The sequence below is a fragment of the Peromyscus maniculatus genome, chromosome X (assembly GCF_049852395.1).
Source record: "Peromyscus maniculatus bairdii isolate BWxNUB_F1_BW_parent chromosome X, HU_Pman_BW_mat_3.1, whole genome shotgun sequence".
NCBI lineage: Eukaryota > Metazoa > Chordata > Mammalia > Rodentia > Cricetidae > Peromyscus > Peromyscus maniculatus.
Genome location: NC_134875.1, coordinates 53,395,679 through 53,415,015, shown reverse-complemented (window position 1 = coordinate 53,415,015; position 19,337 = coordinate 53,395,679). Strand labels below are relative to the sequence as shown.

The 19,337-nt window shown below is 36.8% G+C and overlaps 2 protein-coding genes across 4 annotated transcripts in view; one reads left to right on the top strand and one right to left on the bottom strand.

Annotated features, from left to right (window-relative positions):
• The window catches only part of Il1rapl2 (interleukin 1 receptor accessory protein like 2), a 1,196,146-nt gene that overhangs the window by 651,318 nt on the left and 525,491 nt on the right, over positions 1-19,337 (top strand). For 2 of the 3 annotated variants that reach the window (XM_042268818.2, XM_076562815.1), the window contains exon 4: positions 16,846-17,032. In XM_042268818.2, coding sequence (XP_042124752.1) covers positions 16,846-17,032 — 187 coding nt within the window. Of the gene's footprint in view, positions 1-2,093; positions 2,841-16,845; positions 17,033-19,337 lie in introns of those variants that run through there. The other variant, XM_076562816.1, reaches the window with a different exon arrangement.
• On the bottom strand, positions 510-1,946 carry Tex13a (testis expressed 13A). The gene is made up of 2 exons (XM_006994306.3): positions 1,310-1,946; positions 510-1,219 (listed from the first exon to the last, which is right to left on the bottom strand). Exons 1-2 carry the CDS (start codon positions 1,766-1,768, stop codon positions 554-556), a joined length of 1,125 nt encoding a protein of 374 aa, XP_006994368.1. The 5' UTR covers positions 1,769-1,946; the 3' UTR covers positions 510-553.

Genomic DNA, 19,337 nt, shown 5'->3' with positions numbered 1-19,337 from the left:
GGCCAAGGATGGGCTGTGGTCTCCAGAATCATTAGCTATGACCCCAACTTCCAGTGATCCATCACAGATTCTTTACCCAATCCCACCCTAACTATAGAATCTACCTCTCTTCAGAACCTCCACTCTGAGAATCAGTTTGGGTCAATCTCTCTAGCTCTATCACTTAAGGGTTAGGTGTGTGGAAAGGGAAGGAGGGATTTTGTATATTTAGCTATCTAGGTCTACCAGACACTAGGGAGGGCATACACATATGCATACGAGAGAGAGAGAGAGAGAGAGAGAGAGAGAGAGAGAGAGAGAGAGAGAGAGAGAGAGAAGCTATTCTGGGGTTGCAAATGATGCTAGGGATCTAGAATACAGCAGATATAATCAAAATTTCTGTCTCCCCCACACCATTTCTACTGTCTCAGTATTTCACACCAAGATTTATCCCATATTCTTGCCCCCCATTCCCCTTCCCCAATTCTACCCAGTACCTTCCACCCACCTCCCCCACTAAAAAAAAATGATTTTCCATTGGTTTGTTTCTGTTCTATTTCACATTCCAAATTCACTAAGGGTTTTGCAGCCAGATTCCCTTCCCACAGTGGAAGCAGCTTTCCCTCCTTGAAAAATTCACAGCTTTACACCAAGGGCAGTCCCAATCCCCAGGCCTGCGGAATGCCGAAGATCTCTTGTCTTTCTGCAGTTCTTGATGGATGCCCATATCAGACAGCTGACTCATCTCAGAGGCCACATAGTAGGGATGTATCTGAGGGGCTCTGTCTGTGTTTGTTATTTGGGATGTGGTAGGTATGGCTGGGAAGGGGCTTTCATATGAATATGTGAATGAGGCAGGGAGTTGGACAGTAATGGGTTCAGAGGAGGATGTGGATCTAAGACTCAGGGATTGGGAGAGAGGGCACATAGATGTCTCCTTGGATTTGAGATCTCCAACTCTCTGCCTTTTCAAAGGATAATTTTTCCAGTTCATGACTTCAAGAAGCTTTAGGAAACTTCCATTGGGCTCCTTTGAGGCCTCTTCAGGGGCAGATAGTGTCTCTGCCAGGGCAGCTGCTGTCATCTCTGCTTTATCTTCTCTTCTTCCTGTAGCAACAGCCATCAACTCTGCCAAGTCTTCTTTTGTAGCCGCCCATTGTATCCCTGTCCCTGCTCTTTTGACAACAGCAGAAGGAATGGGCACAGCTGGTTTTACTGCATTGGGAAGAGACCTCAGCTCCTGGGGAGAAGTGGATAGGGTTGAGATCTGTTCTGGGAACACGGTACTCACATAGGGGTGGGATGGGCAGGGACCAGGTGACACTCTTACTGCCTGAATGATCTTCAGTCTCAGCAGGTCTCGCTCCCTCTGCACCTCTGCCAGTTTGGCTCGGGCCAGTTGAAGCTGGCTAGCTACCTCTCTCCGCTCCATTTGTTGTGGGTGAGTGAGCTGCCTCAGGTCTGATGGCAAGGAGAGTGTAGACACCTTCTGCATACCAGATAAGTCTTGTAGCCACTGGACCCCGTGCCCCTGTAAACAGCCTTGCCTGTGAGCAAAACGTACAGCCAAGGCCAGGGTGCCCCAGGCACAGGCTTCCCGAGCCTCGATAGGCACCTCTCTGTCCTCCAGGATGACTTTGAGCTTATCTTCCACTTCCTCCCAGGACAGGGATAGGTTTTCAAGGTAGAAATCAGGGCCTTTGTCATGCTTGGCCATTTGCTCATTGATGAAGGATGACACCTTGCTATGCCGGAACCCACTACCAAGATCCTCAGGATTCAAGGCCATGCTGGCTGAGTGCCTAATGGGATTTCCTGGCCCTGAGAGAGTAAATCAACCTGTTGTCCCTGCTCCTGTAGTCCCTTGGTGTTAGTATGTCTCCTCTCCTTCAGTGTTTTATCAGCCCTTTGTTCTTTCCGGCTCTCCCCTCCCCACCCATCTCCTCCCCTCCCCTCCCCTCTGGTCTTCTGACACCCTTTTCGCTCTTCCCTCCCTTCCCCTCCCCCACCAGGTTCTCTAGCCCCACCCATCAACTATTCTGTCATTATGGTTCCTGATAGATAACATTCTTGAAGGGAATTCTCAACTGACCTCACCTTTCCAGCCAATGACCAGAGAAGGTCCAAGTATACCATAACTGCCTACTCGCCATAGGGTCCACCTAACACCCCTGCCAAGGCTTGCCTATTATGCCTCAAGAGAAAGAACAAGCTCAACCTCATCAGCCTGTCTCTCTCCAAGAACTTAAGGGAAAGGATATCTTCAGAGCAACTCTCCTGGTTTTTGATCTTGGACTATTACAGATTCCAGACTGTGAAAGCAATAGGAAGAGCTAGATGGTCTCTACACCTCCTTGGAAGTAAGGGAAATGTCCACAAAGAGGAAAATCCATGAAAGTGTGTGGGGGAAGAAGGGAACAGAAAAGACTTGAAACAAAAGGAAATGAAACTCTCCAAAGGAAGATTTAAAATTCACACTCCCCTTCTTGCCAGGAGAATATCCCACACAAAGGACTGATGTGCCCTTCCTGGAGGTACAATGTTATGTAGAATGTCTTAAATACCTCCACCACCAAACTCTTCCTGAAAAACAAGACAACAACTAAAAGCCCTCACTACTTCCCTATAAAAAGAGAAAAAAATCAAAGGCAAATCAAAGTTTATTTGAATAAGTGATAACTCATGATGAGTTCAGCAATATTAAGAACCAGAAAAAAGTTCAGAACACTCCAGCCATCACAAGAAATGGTGGGCTAGATAAACCAAGCCTGAAAGGAGAGAAACTACCTTATTGGTTGTAACTACGGCATTTGGCTGTTGGACCACTTGGCTGCCTGGAACTGGCTGAAAACAATCGAATTGTGAGCAATGGAAACCAAGCTGTTTCTAACACTTTTTTTTTCTTGTTTTGGTTTTTCGAGACAGGGTTTCTCTGTGTAGCTTTGCGCCTTTCCTGGAACTCACTTGGTAGCCCAGGCTGGCCTCGAACTCACAGAGATCCGCCTGGCTCTGCCTCCTGAGTGCTGGGATTAAAGGCGTGCGCCAAGTTAAGCTTTGTTTATACATTATATTTGATTGTGCTTAACTAGGAAATGTATGGAGAGGAGCTCAGACACTGATCTTTTGTTTATTTACTTACCATTTTATTTTTATTATTTTAATTTGAAGTATTTTTGCATTTAAAAGAATTAAAATGCATTTTAAGTCATTTTGCACTTTTAGAAAATCGAGCAGAAACCATTTTCCATATACACCACCAGTATTAGATTAACTTGTTAAAATTACTGAACTAATTTAGTACATTATTAATTAAAGTTCAGATGAACATTCACCCAGAGTAGTTTAATCTGTAGGATTTGAAAAATATAGCATGTGTATGCACCATTTTTATCCTTCAAACATTCATCACCCCACGCTACTTCCACATCAGTACTTTGACAGCCACTGATCATTTTTTATTAGCTCCATAGATTCTGTCTTTCCCAGGAAAAGTATAGATTTGGAATCATGTGATATATAGCATTTTCAGATTGGTTTCTTTCTTTTAATAATTTTGGTGTGTTTTATTCATATACATTAGTTTTATATCATATTGGGATATATAACAAAAATGTCATCCATGTTCTGATGTATTCTGAGCATATTTGCCCCTACATCTCCTTCCTTCTAATTTTTTCACACTCATGCTAATCTCTTTTCTGTTTGTATGTGTTTATGCATCTGTAAAAACTTAGTATTCAAAAATAAGAGAAAACATACATTTCCCTTTTAACCTCTGGCTTGTATCATTTAATATGATCATCAATTGATCAATTTTCTAGCACATATCCAAATTTCATTCTTTTTGTGGCTGAGTAATACTTCACTGTGTATATATCAAAAATTTTATTACCTATTTTATTTTTTAGATTTTAATATGATTACATTTCTTTCCTCCCTTTTCTTCTTCCAAACCTACCCATATACCTCTCCTTGATCTCTTTCAAAGTCATAGCCTCATTTTCCATTAAATGTTGTATGTGCATACATATTTCTAAATATAGCCTACTTGGTTCATACAGTGGCACTGTATTTTCAGGCCTGGCAATTGATATTGGATAACCAATTGTTGTGCTCATTCCTGGGGAAGACTGTCTCTCTCAGCATTTCTTAGTTACCTTCAGTTAGTTCTTTGTAGAAAAAGGAATCTTTTTTTGGGGGGGGGGGTGAGACAGGGTTTCTCTGTGTAGTTTTGGTGCCTGTCCTGGATCTATCTCTGTAGACAAGGCTGCCCTTGAACTCATAGAGATTCTTCTGCCTCTGCCTCCCTAGTGCTGGGATTAAAGGTGTGTGCCACCACTGCCCGGTGAAAGAAGGAATCTTAAAGAAGTTTTAATTTGTATTTCCCTGATCACTGAGTATATTCAACACTTTCCCTGATCTTTATTGACCATTTGTATTTCTTCTCTTGAGAATGGACTATTCCATTCTTTAACTATTTATTGACTGGATAATTTTTCCAGTGTTTAATTTTATGTTCTAGATATTAATCTTTTATATAATATGTAATTTACATATTTTCCCACGGTAGCTCCCTCTTCATTCTCCTGATTGTTTCCTTTAACCTGCAGAAGCTTTCTGACTTCACAGAATTCTAGTTTTTCAATTCTTGCTATATATACTGTGCTACTGTATTCCTATCCAGAAGGTTGCTGCTTATGCCGCCTATATGCCAAATATTTCCCCCTAGTAGTTTTGTCATTTCAGGTCTTAAATTAAAGCCTTTCACCCACTTTGAATTAATTTTTGTACATGGTGAGAGATAGGAATCTGTTTTCATTCATCTACATGTAGATATCCAGCTTTTCCAGTGACATTTGTTGAAGAGACTATCTTTCATTTAGTATATATCTTGACACATTTGTCAACAATTGGGTGGCTATGGATGTGTAAATTGTCTCCGGGTTCTCTCTCTCTTTCTATTTTATTAAAATACATGTCTGTTTTTGTTCCAGCAACATGAAGTTTTGTTACTATAAATCTTCAGTATAATTTGAGGGTCATTGTGATACCACTAGTATTGTTCTTTCTGCTTTGATTACTTTGGCTATTTGGGATTTTATGCTTTCTTATATACTTTAGATTACTTTTATTAGTATTGTTGTTGTTACTTATTTCTATGAAGAAAACATTAGGAATTTTGAGGATGACTGTGCTGAATTCACATATCATATTTTGTAAAACAGCTAGGTAGTAATTTCTGTGCCTTCTTTAATATCCTTCTTCAGTGTATTAATGATTCATTATAAAGGTATTTCTCCTCTTGGTTAGGCTTATTCCTAGGTATCTTTAAGTCCATCATGAATGGGCTATTTTTTAATCCTAAATTCATTCTTAACAAGTTCATTATAAAAAGGTTACTGGTTTTTCTGTTGTTGATTTTGTGTTCTGCTGCTTTGTTGAGATTATGTATCTGATCTAAGTACTTTCTGGTGGACTTTTAAAATGCAAGATGATATCTGCAAATAAAGATATTTTGATTTCTTGCTTTCCTGTTTGTACTTTTTTATCTCTTTCTATTAATTCTGAGGCACTCAACTTGATAAATTAAGTACAGTGACTAGAGATACTTGTAACCATAATACCTAGTACAAAAGGAAAATCAGACTGTAGGAGAAAGATAAGTTCAGTATCTGATTTAGTAAGTTTGTTTGTGAGAGGTATATTATCCTTTAGCTCTTAGTTTGTTATACTGGGAAGGAATTTAAGAGAAAGGACAGAATTGGACGGACACACACACACACACACACACACACACACACACACACTTTGTATATGTTCAGTGCTCAGTTGTGACTAGGCTCTATTCACTAGTCACTAGAAAAAAATTGCTGAAAATAAAGTTTAGATGGATAGAAAATAAAATGAAGCAGAACAAAAATCTCTGAAGTCTTTCGAAGAGTCTCAGCATTTTGAAAAGACCCCAAAGAGTATGAAAAGGGGATAGGTGTTTCCAGACAGATAATCTAACAGAGGAAGATATTTTGAAATAAGGGAGATTATAAGGTGAAAGAAATTGTCACCTTACAAAAAATGCATGGAATTCAGACAGGAGGAAGGTGAAAAAGGGTCATTGGGTTTGTCTAATAAGGTAATCTTACCAATTCTAGTGATAGTAGAATGATAGGGCTACTAATGCAGAAGTCACATGACAACAGGCAACTAAAACTTTTGAATATTTACAAGTCTTTCAAGTTCTCTGACAATGATGAGCAGACAGAGATCAGATAAGAGATCATAAAAGCTTAGGGCATGGTAATCTAGTTACCTAGTCAATTAACTTAGACAATGTCAACACAAAGGCAGGAAGAATTATCTGTATCTATTTTATGGAGAGATCGGTGCATGTAAGGAAAGATGTGTTTTTGAAGAGCTCACTGTGTATCTAAGGCCATAATGTAAAGACTTTATGAATACTATGTGAATAATTATGAAAGAACAAATCGACATGTAAATATATCAACATAATCTAAATAAAAAGCAAAGAGGAAATGAGCTATAGTTGTTATAGCCAGTGAAACTATTATAGGAAGACTTTACAGAGAACTTATGTAGATTTCCACAGAAACATCAATGTCTACATATTTATGGAAAATGTTTGTATAGGCTAATGCTTGCCAATTATAATTCTTAGATATGTCTTAAACAACACAGAAAGTACTCCTACTATAATGTGGATAGTAATGCTGAATGGAGATAGTTAATTATGCTTGATTTTTCCCTTATCTTTACCCCCATCCTCAATTAGAAATTTTGAGTCAGATCCCTGGGCCTTTAGTGGGCAGATTATAGTTGTTTTCCTTGGTGTTGTTAACAAGAACTCATCACTGGAAACACTCATGAATCTCAGGTTTTGTTTTATTAATAGCTGTTAAATATGTGTGTAATGTCTAATTATTTTAAGAGTATATCTGACTTTAATATCAAATGCATAAATATTTTATTTTGTTTTGAATTTATAGTGTACACACAATCACACATACATATATTTATGTGTGTATATGCACATAAATATACTAGAGAACAACCACATGGTCTTACACATACTAGCCAAGTACTGTACCACCAAGTTACATCCATTTCCCAATAGTGAATAACATTTTATTATATTTTCAGGCTAAAATTGTATCTTTAGCAAGTAGTATATGCACACACACACACAAACATATTTACTATATCCTGATCCATTATCTATTTTTTAAACAGTAACAGAAAGAATACAAAATCTATTTATGTAGTTTGCAGTTTGAATAATATAGTGGTGGCTTACAGAGTTCATTTTTATTGGACACCTAGTACATACGACACACCATACTAAATGCTTCTTGTAAAGTACCTCACTATTCCAAGAAAATTTTCCTTTGTTTTGTCACATATTTTGTATGTCTTGTGAGAAGAGTTTTGTTTGTTTGGGATTTTCTTTTCAAAGGTATGTGTATGGAAGAACTGGAGGGATGACTCAACAATTAAGAGCAGTTGAGCTTGGCAGTGGTGGTGCAGATGGTGAGGCAGAGGTAGGCAGATGACTGTGAGTTCAGGGCCAGCCTGGTCTACACAGTGAATTACAGAACAGCCAGGGCTACACAGAGAAACCCTGTCTCATAAAACAAAGAAACAAACAAAACAAAACAAATAGCACATTGCTGTTCTTCCAGAGTACTTGAGTTTAGATCCCAGCACCCATATTGGGTGGCTCACAGCCACCTGTAACTCCAGCTCTAGTGCATCTAGGGCCCTCTTTTAATCTTCTATGGGCACCCCCAAATGGATAAAAATAATATTTTGAAATAAAAATAAAATCATATTTTAAAAAGCCATTTCTAGAGAGAACAATTTAGGAGGATACAAAGAACATCTCCCTCTAAACTGAAGAACAAGGTTGCTTAGGGCAGTGGTTGAAAAAAAGAGAATGTAGTTCCCTCTGTAGCAATGAGCTAGGTTTTCTATGACACATTATCAAAGATAAATGTTTTTTAAGCTTGAGATTCTCCTGTTGTAGGTAATACATTGCTTACATTGACACCCTCCATATTATCATATGGAATAAAGTTTGATTAAACAACCCAAATGCTGGTACCTTGCATTGCTACTACTAATTTACTGTTTATGAATTCTGACCTAGGAGTCTCATGTGTTCTATAAGGATTCATTAAACTGGAAGACTGACTTGTTAGTTGGAAAATCCATCAAAATATCAGAGTTTACAAATCTGACATTTGGCAGTATAATAACCCTATAAACAGAGTTGCTTTTTCTATTCTCATTTTTCATATACCAAAACCTGAGACTTAGTCACCTGGCCAAAGACCCATTGTTAGGATACAATAGAGGTGGGATATGAACCCAAGTCTCTGATTCTAGGGGCCATGTTTTCAAGCAGCAAGTTTTTTAAGTACAGTTCATTTCATTTCCTGGAGTTAACTTCACATATTCCCTAACTGTACCATGAACTATAAGGAGGAACTAAGTGGATTATTCTGAGTCAGAGATTAACAGTAGCATGCCAAAGGCTGAATATTTATGTCAGTGAGAGATGAAAGCACTTGAGAAAATACTCCCTGTTCATCCTTCCAACATATCCTTGTTTGTTTACATCATCTGTGAAATAGAACATTCTTTGTTTGACAAGGCACCTTATAAAAAGCAAAAACCTCTGAACTCTTCACAGCTCTACAAACTAAAAGTATTTAACAGAATGAAAACACAAAGGGGTTTTTCTCAAATGACCTTGTATTTCTCCCCAATTCTTTTACATCACAAATACTTTTTATTCTTACATTAGACTTTCATTTACTTTTAAATGTATATAGCAAATTTCTGTAATTTTAATGATTATGTAGGACTTTTTTAATTGAATAACATCAATAAATTTGCTAATTTGACCTCTTTTAGAGTTTTATTGCATTAATATTGCATGCTTGTAGTTTTGTGTAGTTATGGTCTGTATTAGTCTTAAAGTTGACTGTTGCATTAAGTTAAAACATATTTCCAAGGGCTAGAGAAACGGTTCAGTGGTTAAGAGCACTTGTTATTCTTGCAGAGACCAGCAAGAATATCAGGTTCAATTCCTAATATCCACATGGCAGTTCATAACCAAATGCACCTCTGGTTCCAGGGGATCTGATACACTCTTCTAAAATTGACAGGCGCCAAACATGCATATGCTACACAGACACACATGTGATCAAAACACTCATCCAATTTTATAAAATAAAATAGACAACTCTAAAATAATTGAAAATATTTCCAATAAAACTGTCTTTTACTAATAAATTTTGAAGAGTGAAAAATCAGCAAAGGACCTCAGAATTTTGCTACTTGTTTTAGGTTTGGAGGAGGACAATCTTATCTAACGATTGTAGATTCACACATACATACACACACACACACACACACACACACACACACACACACAATTAATTTACAATTTGATTTCATAATTTTTCCTTTTGTGCATGGGTGTTTTGCCTGTGTATATGTCTGTGAACCCCATGAAAGCCTGGTGCCTATGGAGGCTAGAGGAGGTTTTTGCATCCCTTGCAACTGGAATTATATAAGGTTGTGATTTGCCATGTGTGGAATTGAACCTGGGTCTTTTGGAAGCCATGGATGCTTCTCAAATGAAAAGCCATCTATCCAGCCCCAATTTTTGTTTTTTTAAATGTCAAAAAAATCTTTTTAGTTTGCTGATCACTAGATATTTTTGGAATTTGCAAAGAAAATATTTTGAAGTGAAATAGAATTGTGAAAGGAACTATTTAAAAAGTTTAGCTAAATCCTAAGTCATTTTACTAATGCTTCTATTTTTAGGTATAATTCTTTTTTCTCATTCTTCAGATTCTTGATACTTGTTTAACCCACAGGTTACACAAAAATCACATGTATTCAAACCATCCTTTCAAATTTTTAATATAAACAAGTGCTGCAAATGTGAGTTATAATGGATATTTTGACTTTTCATGAAAGCTGAAGTCTTAACTTTTCCCTAGAGAAACTAAGTTTGATCAAAATTCCGTTAGAATTGCCTTTGAAAGAAAAAAAAACAAGAAATAAACTTTTTATAGAAAGCTGTGATATTGACTCAATTGCAGCAGATTTGCTGTACACGTTAATAGAATTATTCTGAGTACATAATCTATAAACATCTACTTCCCATTCTATCAACTTTCCAAGTTGATATGGGTAACTCCAAGTAGTTTGGCTTTTAAGCAATGTTAATATCAATTTCTCAGAGTAACAACCAAGAAATCTTGGTCCTAGCTGGATACATTTAACAAAGTTATTTTTAAATCATTTTTACATTTACATTTTATTCTTATTAGATGATAGTTATCTTGCCTGCCCATTTTGCCACATACTGGTAGAATTAACTATGATAAAGGATGTGGAAATACAGTCAACTTTTCTGTTTCATAATTTCTACATTTGTGGATCCAAACAGCCATGACCCAAAGATTCATAGGAATAAAATAATTGCATTAGTTCTGAACCTGTGCTGACTTTTTGTCAGTATTCCCTAGACAATATAGTATAACTATTATTTACATAGCATCTATATTTCATTAGTTAAAAGTCATTTAGAAATGATTTAAAGTATCCAGGAGAATGTACATAGGTTATATGCAAATATAATGTCATCTTATATTAAAAAAATAAGCTTGAACATCTGAAAGTTTTTGCTTTGGAGGTGTGTTGTAACATCCTGGAACAATTCCCTTATGGATACTGAGAGAGAACTCTACCTGCAAAGATTACAGACACAAGTAATTATAAGTCACTGCTGGAATATCACAGTGAAAGCTCTTTCCTTATATTTAGGCAGAATGTGTTTCTTATCCCCCATGGGATGTTGAAGGAAAAGAGAAAAAAAATGTATAATCCTCATTCTTGCATACTCGTCAGTTGGCCTCCTCAACCTTGCACAGCTCTAATTGTACCTAATGAAAGAAAAGTAACATTTTTAGACCCCACTTGCAGGAAATTTTTTAAATAGAATGGGCCTGAGGCATTTTTCAAAATAAAATCTAAATAATGCAAAATTGTTAGCAGGAAATGTGCCAGGGCTGGATTACATGACTAATAAAAATCAACTTGAATCTCAGACTGTCGGGGAGCCTTGATCATACCTCTACTAGGTCAGCCCTAGTGACAACAGGACTCAAACTAGGCCTGTCTTTGAGTTCCAGGGACCTTGGTTATCACCTACATCTTCATATTAGGGCTTGTTCAGGGGTTAACAAGCAATTTGTCAGCCTCAATTGACATGCTAGTGAACAGAGCCAGAGTGAGTATATATGCAGGGCCCTGGCCTAAGATTGTTTGTGTTTTAAGGGTGAGGGAGGATTGAAACGTTTCCTCCTGCAACTCATCAGCCATGTTCAGGGTGAGTCCCCTGCCCTTATGGTCACACCAAGTTAATATAAGTGCTGCTGGCAGGGCCTAAATCATTTAATCTTTGGAGGGGTTGGAGAAAGAACACATGAGTGCATCTCTTGTGCCTGAAAATCTTTGCCTGGAGGTCTGGGTTTTGTTAGAGGAAACATTTGTCTAAGAAGCCCCAGAAAATTTAGTGGACCATCATTAACCCTTTGACCTCCAAAGTTATGACCTTTGTCTTGTAGCTAGTGTTTCATGGTACCTGAAAGCTTTTTTTTCCCATTCATTTTCCTTTTTGTATCTAATTCAGTGTATCTTTTTTATCCTTTCAGACTTTCCTGGTGTTCTGGTATTAGATCTGTTCCCCCAAATTACCACTTTCAGACCATTTCCTGTCAAGCAGCACTCCTTTTTTTTTTTCTTAGAGCTGAGGACCGAACCCAGGGCCTTGTGCTTGCTAGACAAGCAAGCGCCTTACCACTGAACTAAATCCCCAACGAAGCGGCAGTCCTAACCTTGTGGCCTATCTTATCCTGGTGTAATCAATGTGTTGTTTGTAAATATAGTAGTGATTGTTATATAAATATATACTATTATTTATTGGTGATATAGATAACAATGCAAGATATACTAAAAATTCTGGTTTTATAGTTATAATTTATTGAATACCTAGTAGGTAACAAACACTACACTGAGTATTTTAGATATTTTTTTTTTAACATGATTATCTGGAAAGGACATGCCTTATCACATTTCTACTTAAAAATGTAAACCAAATTTTAAAATTTACTTTAAAAATCTTTTGAGAATTTAATACATGCAAACTATATTTACATTATTTTCAGCCCTCATCCTCTTCTCTTAACTCTACCCATATATTCCCCTCATTCCTACTCACTCTCAAGTTCATGAATTCTTCTTTAATCATTATTTCTGTCTCTTGGTCTCTGTCTCTGTCTGTCTGTCTGTCTGTCTGTCTGTCTGTCTGTCTCTGTCTCTCTCTGCCTCTCTCTGTCTCTCTTTGTCTCTCCTGACCATTTGGGATTTGATAATCTATGAGGGACTTCATCCCTGGAGAAGACTGAATCTCTTTCCCTCAGCAGCCCTTAATTGTCTATAGCTCTGCATCTAGAGATAGAGACTTAAGAGATTTCCCTTATACAAGTTAACATATCAACTGGTGTCATTATTTGATGAGTATCATATAGGTGACCATATTTTTGAGATTTTTGTGGATATAGCTTTCCCATCAAATAAAGAAGGCACTATCTCCTAGCAGACGTTCTTGTCCTCTGTCACTTAAAATCTTCCTGTTCCTTCTTCCAGAATGTTCCCTGAACCTTAGGTTAGGGTTTGTGTTGTTGACGTATCACTTGGAGTTGAGCAACCCACAGTCAGTTGAGCTCTGTATTTTGACTTTACTTGATGGTCTCTGTCTCCTTCACAAAGAAACTTCTTTGAAGAGAGGTGAGAGCTACATTTATCTCTGGGTATAAGGATAAGTATTTAAAATTCACATATAAATTATACTGCTTTAGGAAAGTAGCAGTAGTAGGTTCTCCTTTAGGATCCATGACTTATCCAACCTTGGGTACTTGGCTGGGTTTACAGCACCAGGCATGAACTCCTTCCTATTGAGTTGACTGTGAGTCCAATTAGACAGCTGTTGGTTACCCCCAAATGTAAGTTTACTATTGTACCATTGGGTATATCTTGTCATGTTTATCATTGTTGTAGTTCATAGGTTTTACAGCTGGGTGGTACAATCAATTGCTTTTCTTTCTTGGCACTTTGCATAACACCCTTAGATTCTATGAAAATAAGTTCTCGTGAAGGAGGTTTCTAGGTGAGCTTCAGCTCTATTCCTGTGTTTAAGTGTGTGATCTCTTCCATAGTAGAAACTTACCTTAAGTTCTTGGAGGCAACCAAGGACAAGGGTAGTAGCCAGATTGTCTGGACATTGATCAACAACTTGAAGAGAAGTTTTCCATGCTTGACATTGTGGTTTTTGTGAGACAGTTTTATATGTGTCACAGAAGTAGCTGAATCTACTGGAGCTTCTTTTAAAGTTGGTGCATTATAAAGAAACCACTATCCTTGATTTGTCTTTCTTTAACCTTATTTTCTACTCAGTGCTAAGTGCATTTTAGATAGTGAATTTATTTGATAGGATTAACATATTCTACCTATTGTTTCTATGATTGAGAATTCTAGTCTGTAGTTCTCTTTTCATTAAGGTAATAATGGGAAGAGATTAAGTAAGTAAGTGGCTAAGGCTCTTCTACCTGTATGTGTTAATACCATGGAGCATGTATGCTTACTTAATCTCTTCCTATGGTTTGATTAAGCTTAGTGTGTCCACAAAACAGTGAAAATTTCACTGTGGATGCATCTTGATGAATGGAGAAGAGATTGTTATAATAGGCTGGATATATATGGCCTTATAGAAAGCCAAGAGACTTAGGAAAACATTTAACATTGAATTGTTATAAACATGTTCATGAAAAGCTACAGTGATTGAACCAGTACTTACTTTTCTTCCATGAGACTTTAAATAATGACTTTAGTTACCTTTATGACATTAAAAAAGGTGTCTAACATTTGCCGAATTTATTTCTTTCAAATAATTTTTGATTAATTAATTTTATTTTATGTGTATGAGTAGTTTACTTGAATGCATATATGTGCACCACATACATGCCTTGGTACCTGTGGAGACCAGAAGAGGGGGTTGGATAACCTTAAGTTATAGATGGTTATTAGCCACCATGTAGGTCCTGAGAATCAAACCCTGGTCCTCTGTGAGAGCAGCAAGTGTACTTAAATGAGCCATCTCTCCAGCTCCAATTATTTGTTCCTCTTGTACCTGAGGAGATCTAATTTATGTTGTTTGGGTTCTGGAAACCAACATTAGAAACAACGGAAAGCAGTATCATATAGAATATACTGGTGTTGTACCTGAATATCAGGAGCTTCTCTACTTTATTTTCTTAGATGAAACTTGCCCAGTCCCAGTTTATGAGTATTTTGTTTGTAATTATCTTCACTGATTAGGAATCCTTTTGATGACTTTTTTGTAAACCTAATGTGCACAGCCTTGGAATGTTGTAAAATTTCAATGAATGACCACTAAAGAGTATGCATTGTACCAACCATTTGGGGCCCTCTTCAAATGAGTGATAGGCATGCTAATTCCATCTGATATAAGATTGTACAACTACTTTGCTTTGTAGGGGTACTCTTGACACTTTGTATTTCTAGCAGTGAGTTAATATTAATTTAGAAGTGGTCCTGAAATATTCTCCAGAAAGAAAGATTAAACACTCCTACTGAGATTTACAGTTGGCCTTCTCATTCTTGTCAAGATGCTTCTGATCTCTCCTCTTATACATTGCCTTTTTCCATTGTGTGATTGACATTTTCTGGTCTGTGTAGTGAAACATCATGCATACAAAGAAACAAAGATAAAATTTTATTTATTTGTTTAAAATTAATCAAATTCATCAAATATATTTTTTATTTCTGTGTTTCTATTTTCATGTGTGTATGCTTCTCTGTGTATGTGGGTGTGCTTTTGGGTGCTTAAATATTTTTGCATGTGTATGTGTATTTATGTGGGTATGCATGAAGCACATATATGTGGAGATGTGAGGTCGATATCAGGACTTACCCTTGTTCACTCTTCTAACTTATTCAGTGAAGTGTGGTCTTTCAGTCAACCCCGGAACTCATCCACATGACTAGGCTTTCTAGCCATCTCAATCCAATCTCTATTTTCTAAGGCTGAAATTTCATGTCCCATTGGGCACTTATGTGTATTCTTATAATCCAAATTGTGATATTTATGGTTGTGTTGTAAACACTTTAACCACTGAACCACCTCACCAGTCCCAGACATGCTTGCCGAACTCACATTATTGAAAATCAATTATGTAGTACACAACTTTCAAGAAAGCAAAATTTCCATCCCTAGATATCTTCACATAATAACTCTATCAATTCACATGATTTCTAAAGTGGCCAGGTGACAAATTTCAATGTTTTAGAGGAATAGTGTTGGTAGGAAGAATTAATTTAGACACATTTTAATAGGATGCTTTCTTTTTGTTTATTATTTATTTACAAGTAATATTTTCATTATTTATTATTTATCTTCTTTTATTTTTATTTGAATTGATTCTAAATAGACTTTAATGTAATTTTATCGCTTTCCTCTTTCCTCCCTCAAGCCCCTCCTATATCTCTTCCCTACAATCTCTCCCATTTCCTCTGTCACTCTCAAACTGATAGTTTCTTTTACTTTGATTATTATCATTACATTCATATATATGCACAAATATATAAATACAACCTACTGGATCTACTTCATTGTTTGTGTGCATATTGTTTCAGGGCTGTACCCTTTTGTTTTGGGTAACCAATTAGGGCCTCATCCCTGGGAAAAACTATTTCTTCTTTTCTTAGTAGTCATTATTCAACTATAGAGCTTTGTCTAGGGATGGGATGCCCAACCACTAGCACATTTCAAGAAGCACTTTAAACACTTATATATGTTTTTTAGAATGAACTTCTTGTAGTAGGAAGACTTACCCTAAATGTAGGTAGCACCAATTCATAGAATGAGGTCCTGTACTGAATCATGTTCAGGGTTAGTCCTCCTAGGAGATTCTAAATCCTGTCAAATTGAGAATTATCATCAACCTTTAAACCTTTCTGCTGAGACCTCCAAATATAGGAGTCTGTATTGTTACTTCAGACAACCGTGGTCATCACTGATTGAATTCAGCCCTATTCTTGGGCAATGAAAAACAATTTGTATTGTGATGAGTAATAATTATCTCAAACTCGACTAGAAATATATATTTCTGTTAACTTAGTGATTCTACCCTTGGGGTAGAAGGTGTAAAGTTGTGTATAAAAGCATATTCACTACAATCTTATTTATGACAATAAAAATGGAAGTGAAAGAAATGCTACATATATTAGCAAGTATCCTTTGCATGTCAATCTTGGTTTCTATATGTATTTTAGAGAACAAAATGTTGGGGGTAGAAAACAATGTTAAGTTCAACAATCACTGGGAGAACTGTCAAAAGATAGCTGAAGAGCAGAAATGGCTGTGACCACAGTTCTGGCAACATTCCCATAGCTTTCCTTTTCAAAGTTTCAAGGAAGCAACATTGATTGCCAGGAGTGAAGTTAGCATTCGGGGATTGCTACATCTTACCCTCATAGCTCTGTAGCTATCTCATAATTAGGAATGTTTCCATCACCATTTTTACTCTACACCATTCTGTTGGTTAAAGAAGAAAGTTGCTATGTATTGGTTTGATCTTGTTTCTCATTTTTAGGCAATGCCCTAAATGGAAAAGTCAATACTCTTGAAATATAGAGATTGTAAATGTTGTAAACAGCCAATAAAGCTATTTTCTTATTTCTCTGTTTCCACAGAAACTCCACATACTGCATGAAGGTGTCAATGTCCTTGACTGTTGCTGAGAATGAATCAGGCCTCTGCTACAATAGCAGAATCCGCTACTTAGAGAAATCTGAAGTTACTAAAAGAAAGGAGATCTCCTGCCCAGACATGGATGACTTTAAGAAGTCTGATCAGGAACCTGATGTTGTATGGTACAAGGTAATTCAGCATGGTGTCAAGTAAACTTTTTTTAAAAAAAAAAAAAAAAAAAAAAAAAACCTTAATAGCAGCCTTAGGAATGGACATTTTATTACCGGTTTTTGGTATTAAACAGTCTGCTGAGACAAATCAACAGATTTACAACAAAACAACTTAGAGGTGTGAGTCCTGTATGTCACTGATTTCTGTGGATTTCCATCAGCAGATGTCAGAAGCTATCCCAATTTCCCCAACTGCTAAAAAATAAAATTTCCACCCCAGCAAAGAAGAAGGGTAAAGATTTCAATAAAACATAAAACAAATTAGTTGATTGACATAGAGCTATTATGTACCATGAAGAAGAAAGGTCCATCATCATCAGTAGTAGCAGCTATGAAGGATGAGCACTGTTAGCATGATGTAGAGTGTGAGCTACTACAGTGGAGGCAGAACTGACAAGAGGGCTGTGTGCTGCTCGTCTGAACAGTCAGAATTACGATTCACTGGACATAAGCTATGCTCAGAGGTTTAATGGAAGGACATTAGATGAAGAGTATGTTTACTGAGGTAGAGGCAATATTGAGGGAACCAACAGGAGAGGAAGCTGTTACTTATTACTCCTAAAGAGCAGTCATTGGAACCCAGCAAGAATGAAGGCAGGAAGACCTATAGAAGAGCATATGAAGGAGATAGACAAGAAAAGAGATGTTAGAATAAGTAATACAGCCCCTCTTGATACTTGACTGCATTTCTGAAGCTAGTTTACTCCTACTTCCATTAGAACACAGGAAAAAAGCAATAGGTAGAATTAGGCCTTCAGGTGTACTAGACCTAGACTATATGCACAAAGGGCAGGCATAATAAGGAAGTAGAGAATAATTACACAACTATGAAATTCCTTCTTTTTCTCCCTCCTTCCCTTCCTCCCTGTTTCTTTGTTTCTTTCTTTTCTTTACTTTTTTTCTTTTGGTTTTTAGAAACAGTGTTTCTCTGTATAGCCCCAACTGTTGCAATAGCTCTGTAGACCAGGTTGACCTCAAACTCACAGAGATCTGCCTGCCTCTGCCTTCCAAATGCTAGGATTAAAGGTGTGACCACCACCACCTGGCCCAAAACATTTTCTTGACCATAGCAGTTGCCACTTTATACAGATTTCTATATGATAGCTACAGGCAATCAAGTACATTTTTCACAGGTAATGTGGGCATTATTGGACCAAATTACATAAGAATCAAATTTGGTGGTTTCTATAGGATTATGTGACCCTATTCTTCCTATGAAATCCTATACCTGAACATTTAGCTGCTAGTAAATTCTACATTTGGAAACCTGTTCGTTTTCACACCTGGAGATATTCCCCAACAGATACCAAGAGCATATACTCAACTATGACTTCCACTCTTTCTTTTTTCTTAGCAGAGACAATATTATTACAAATAACATTTATTCCTTCAAGCAGACTAAATAATTTAATGGGAACTTTCATGCTATCATAAGCTTCCTTCATAGATCTTACGTAATTTTTATATGCCATTCCCTATAATAAGCCTGTTCTTTACCTTATGTTATCTAAATATCAGTATAACTCTGTGTGGTGAGTACTTTATTTAATGAAGAGGAAAACAGGAGTGTAGAGAAACGAAATACTTCTAAACTTATAGAGCTCTGTGCTCAAGGCACTATAACTTGGAAGACCATTTTCCTAATTACTATGCTTTTCTACAGTGATTCAGTCTTGATGATTATGGACATTTCTGTAAGATGGACCATTGGTACAGACCAACCATGTGCCCCCAAAAGTAACAAAGAATTCACTTCAATTTTATAGGAGCAAACAGGGAGTTGACTTACCCCAGAGTTAGCAGCTGGAGGTAAAATCAAGATCAGTAGGCTCTTTGTATAGTAATTCACTCTATATCATCCTCGTATCTTCTGCTAACTTCCTTCTTCCCCTTCCCTTATGTCTTTCAACATCTCTGGCCACTTACTCCTTGGCTATCTCTATCCCTCACTCCCTTCTCCAAATGGACCAATACATTGAGAACAAAAGGTTTTCTAAGCTCTGCCAGAATAATGTTTAAGATTTAGATTATTAAATTTAAATTTATTTTAATTGATAGATAGAAAAGCATAAAATTGTGCATATCATTTGGGTATTAATGCTTGTGTACATTTTGCAATATTTATATTAGGTTAAAGTATTCTTTCTCCTCACACTCTTATAATTTGTTTGTGGTGAGAGCATTCAAAATCCTCTTTTAGTTATTTCAATATTTGGTTAATTATAGTAAATTAACTGTAAAATAACTGTATCACAAGTTATTCA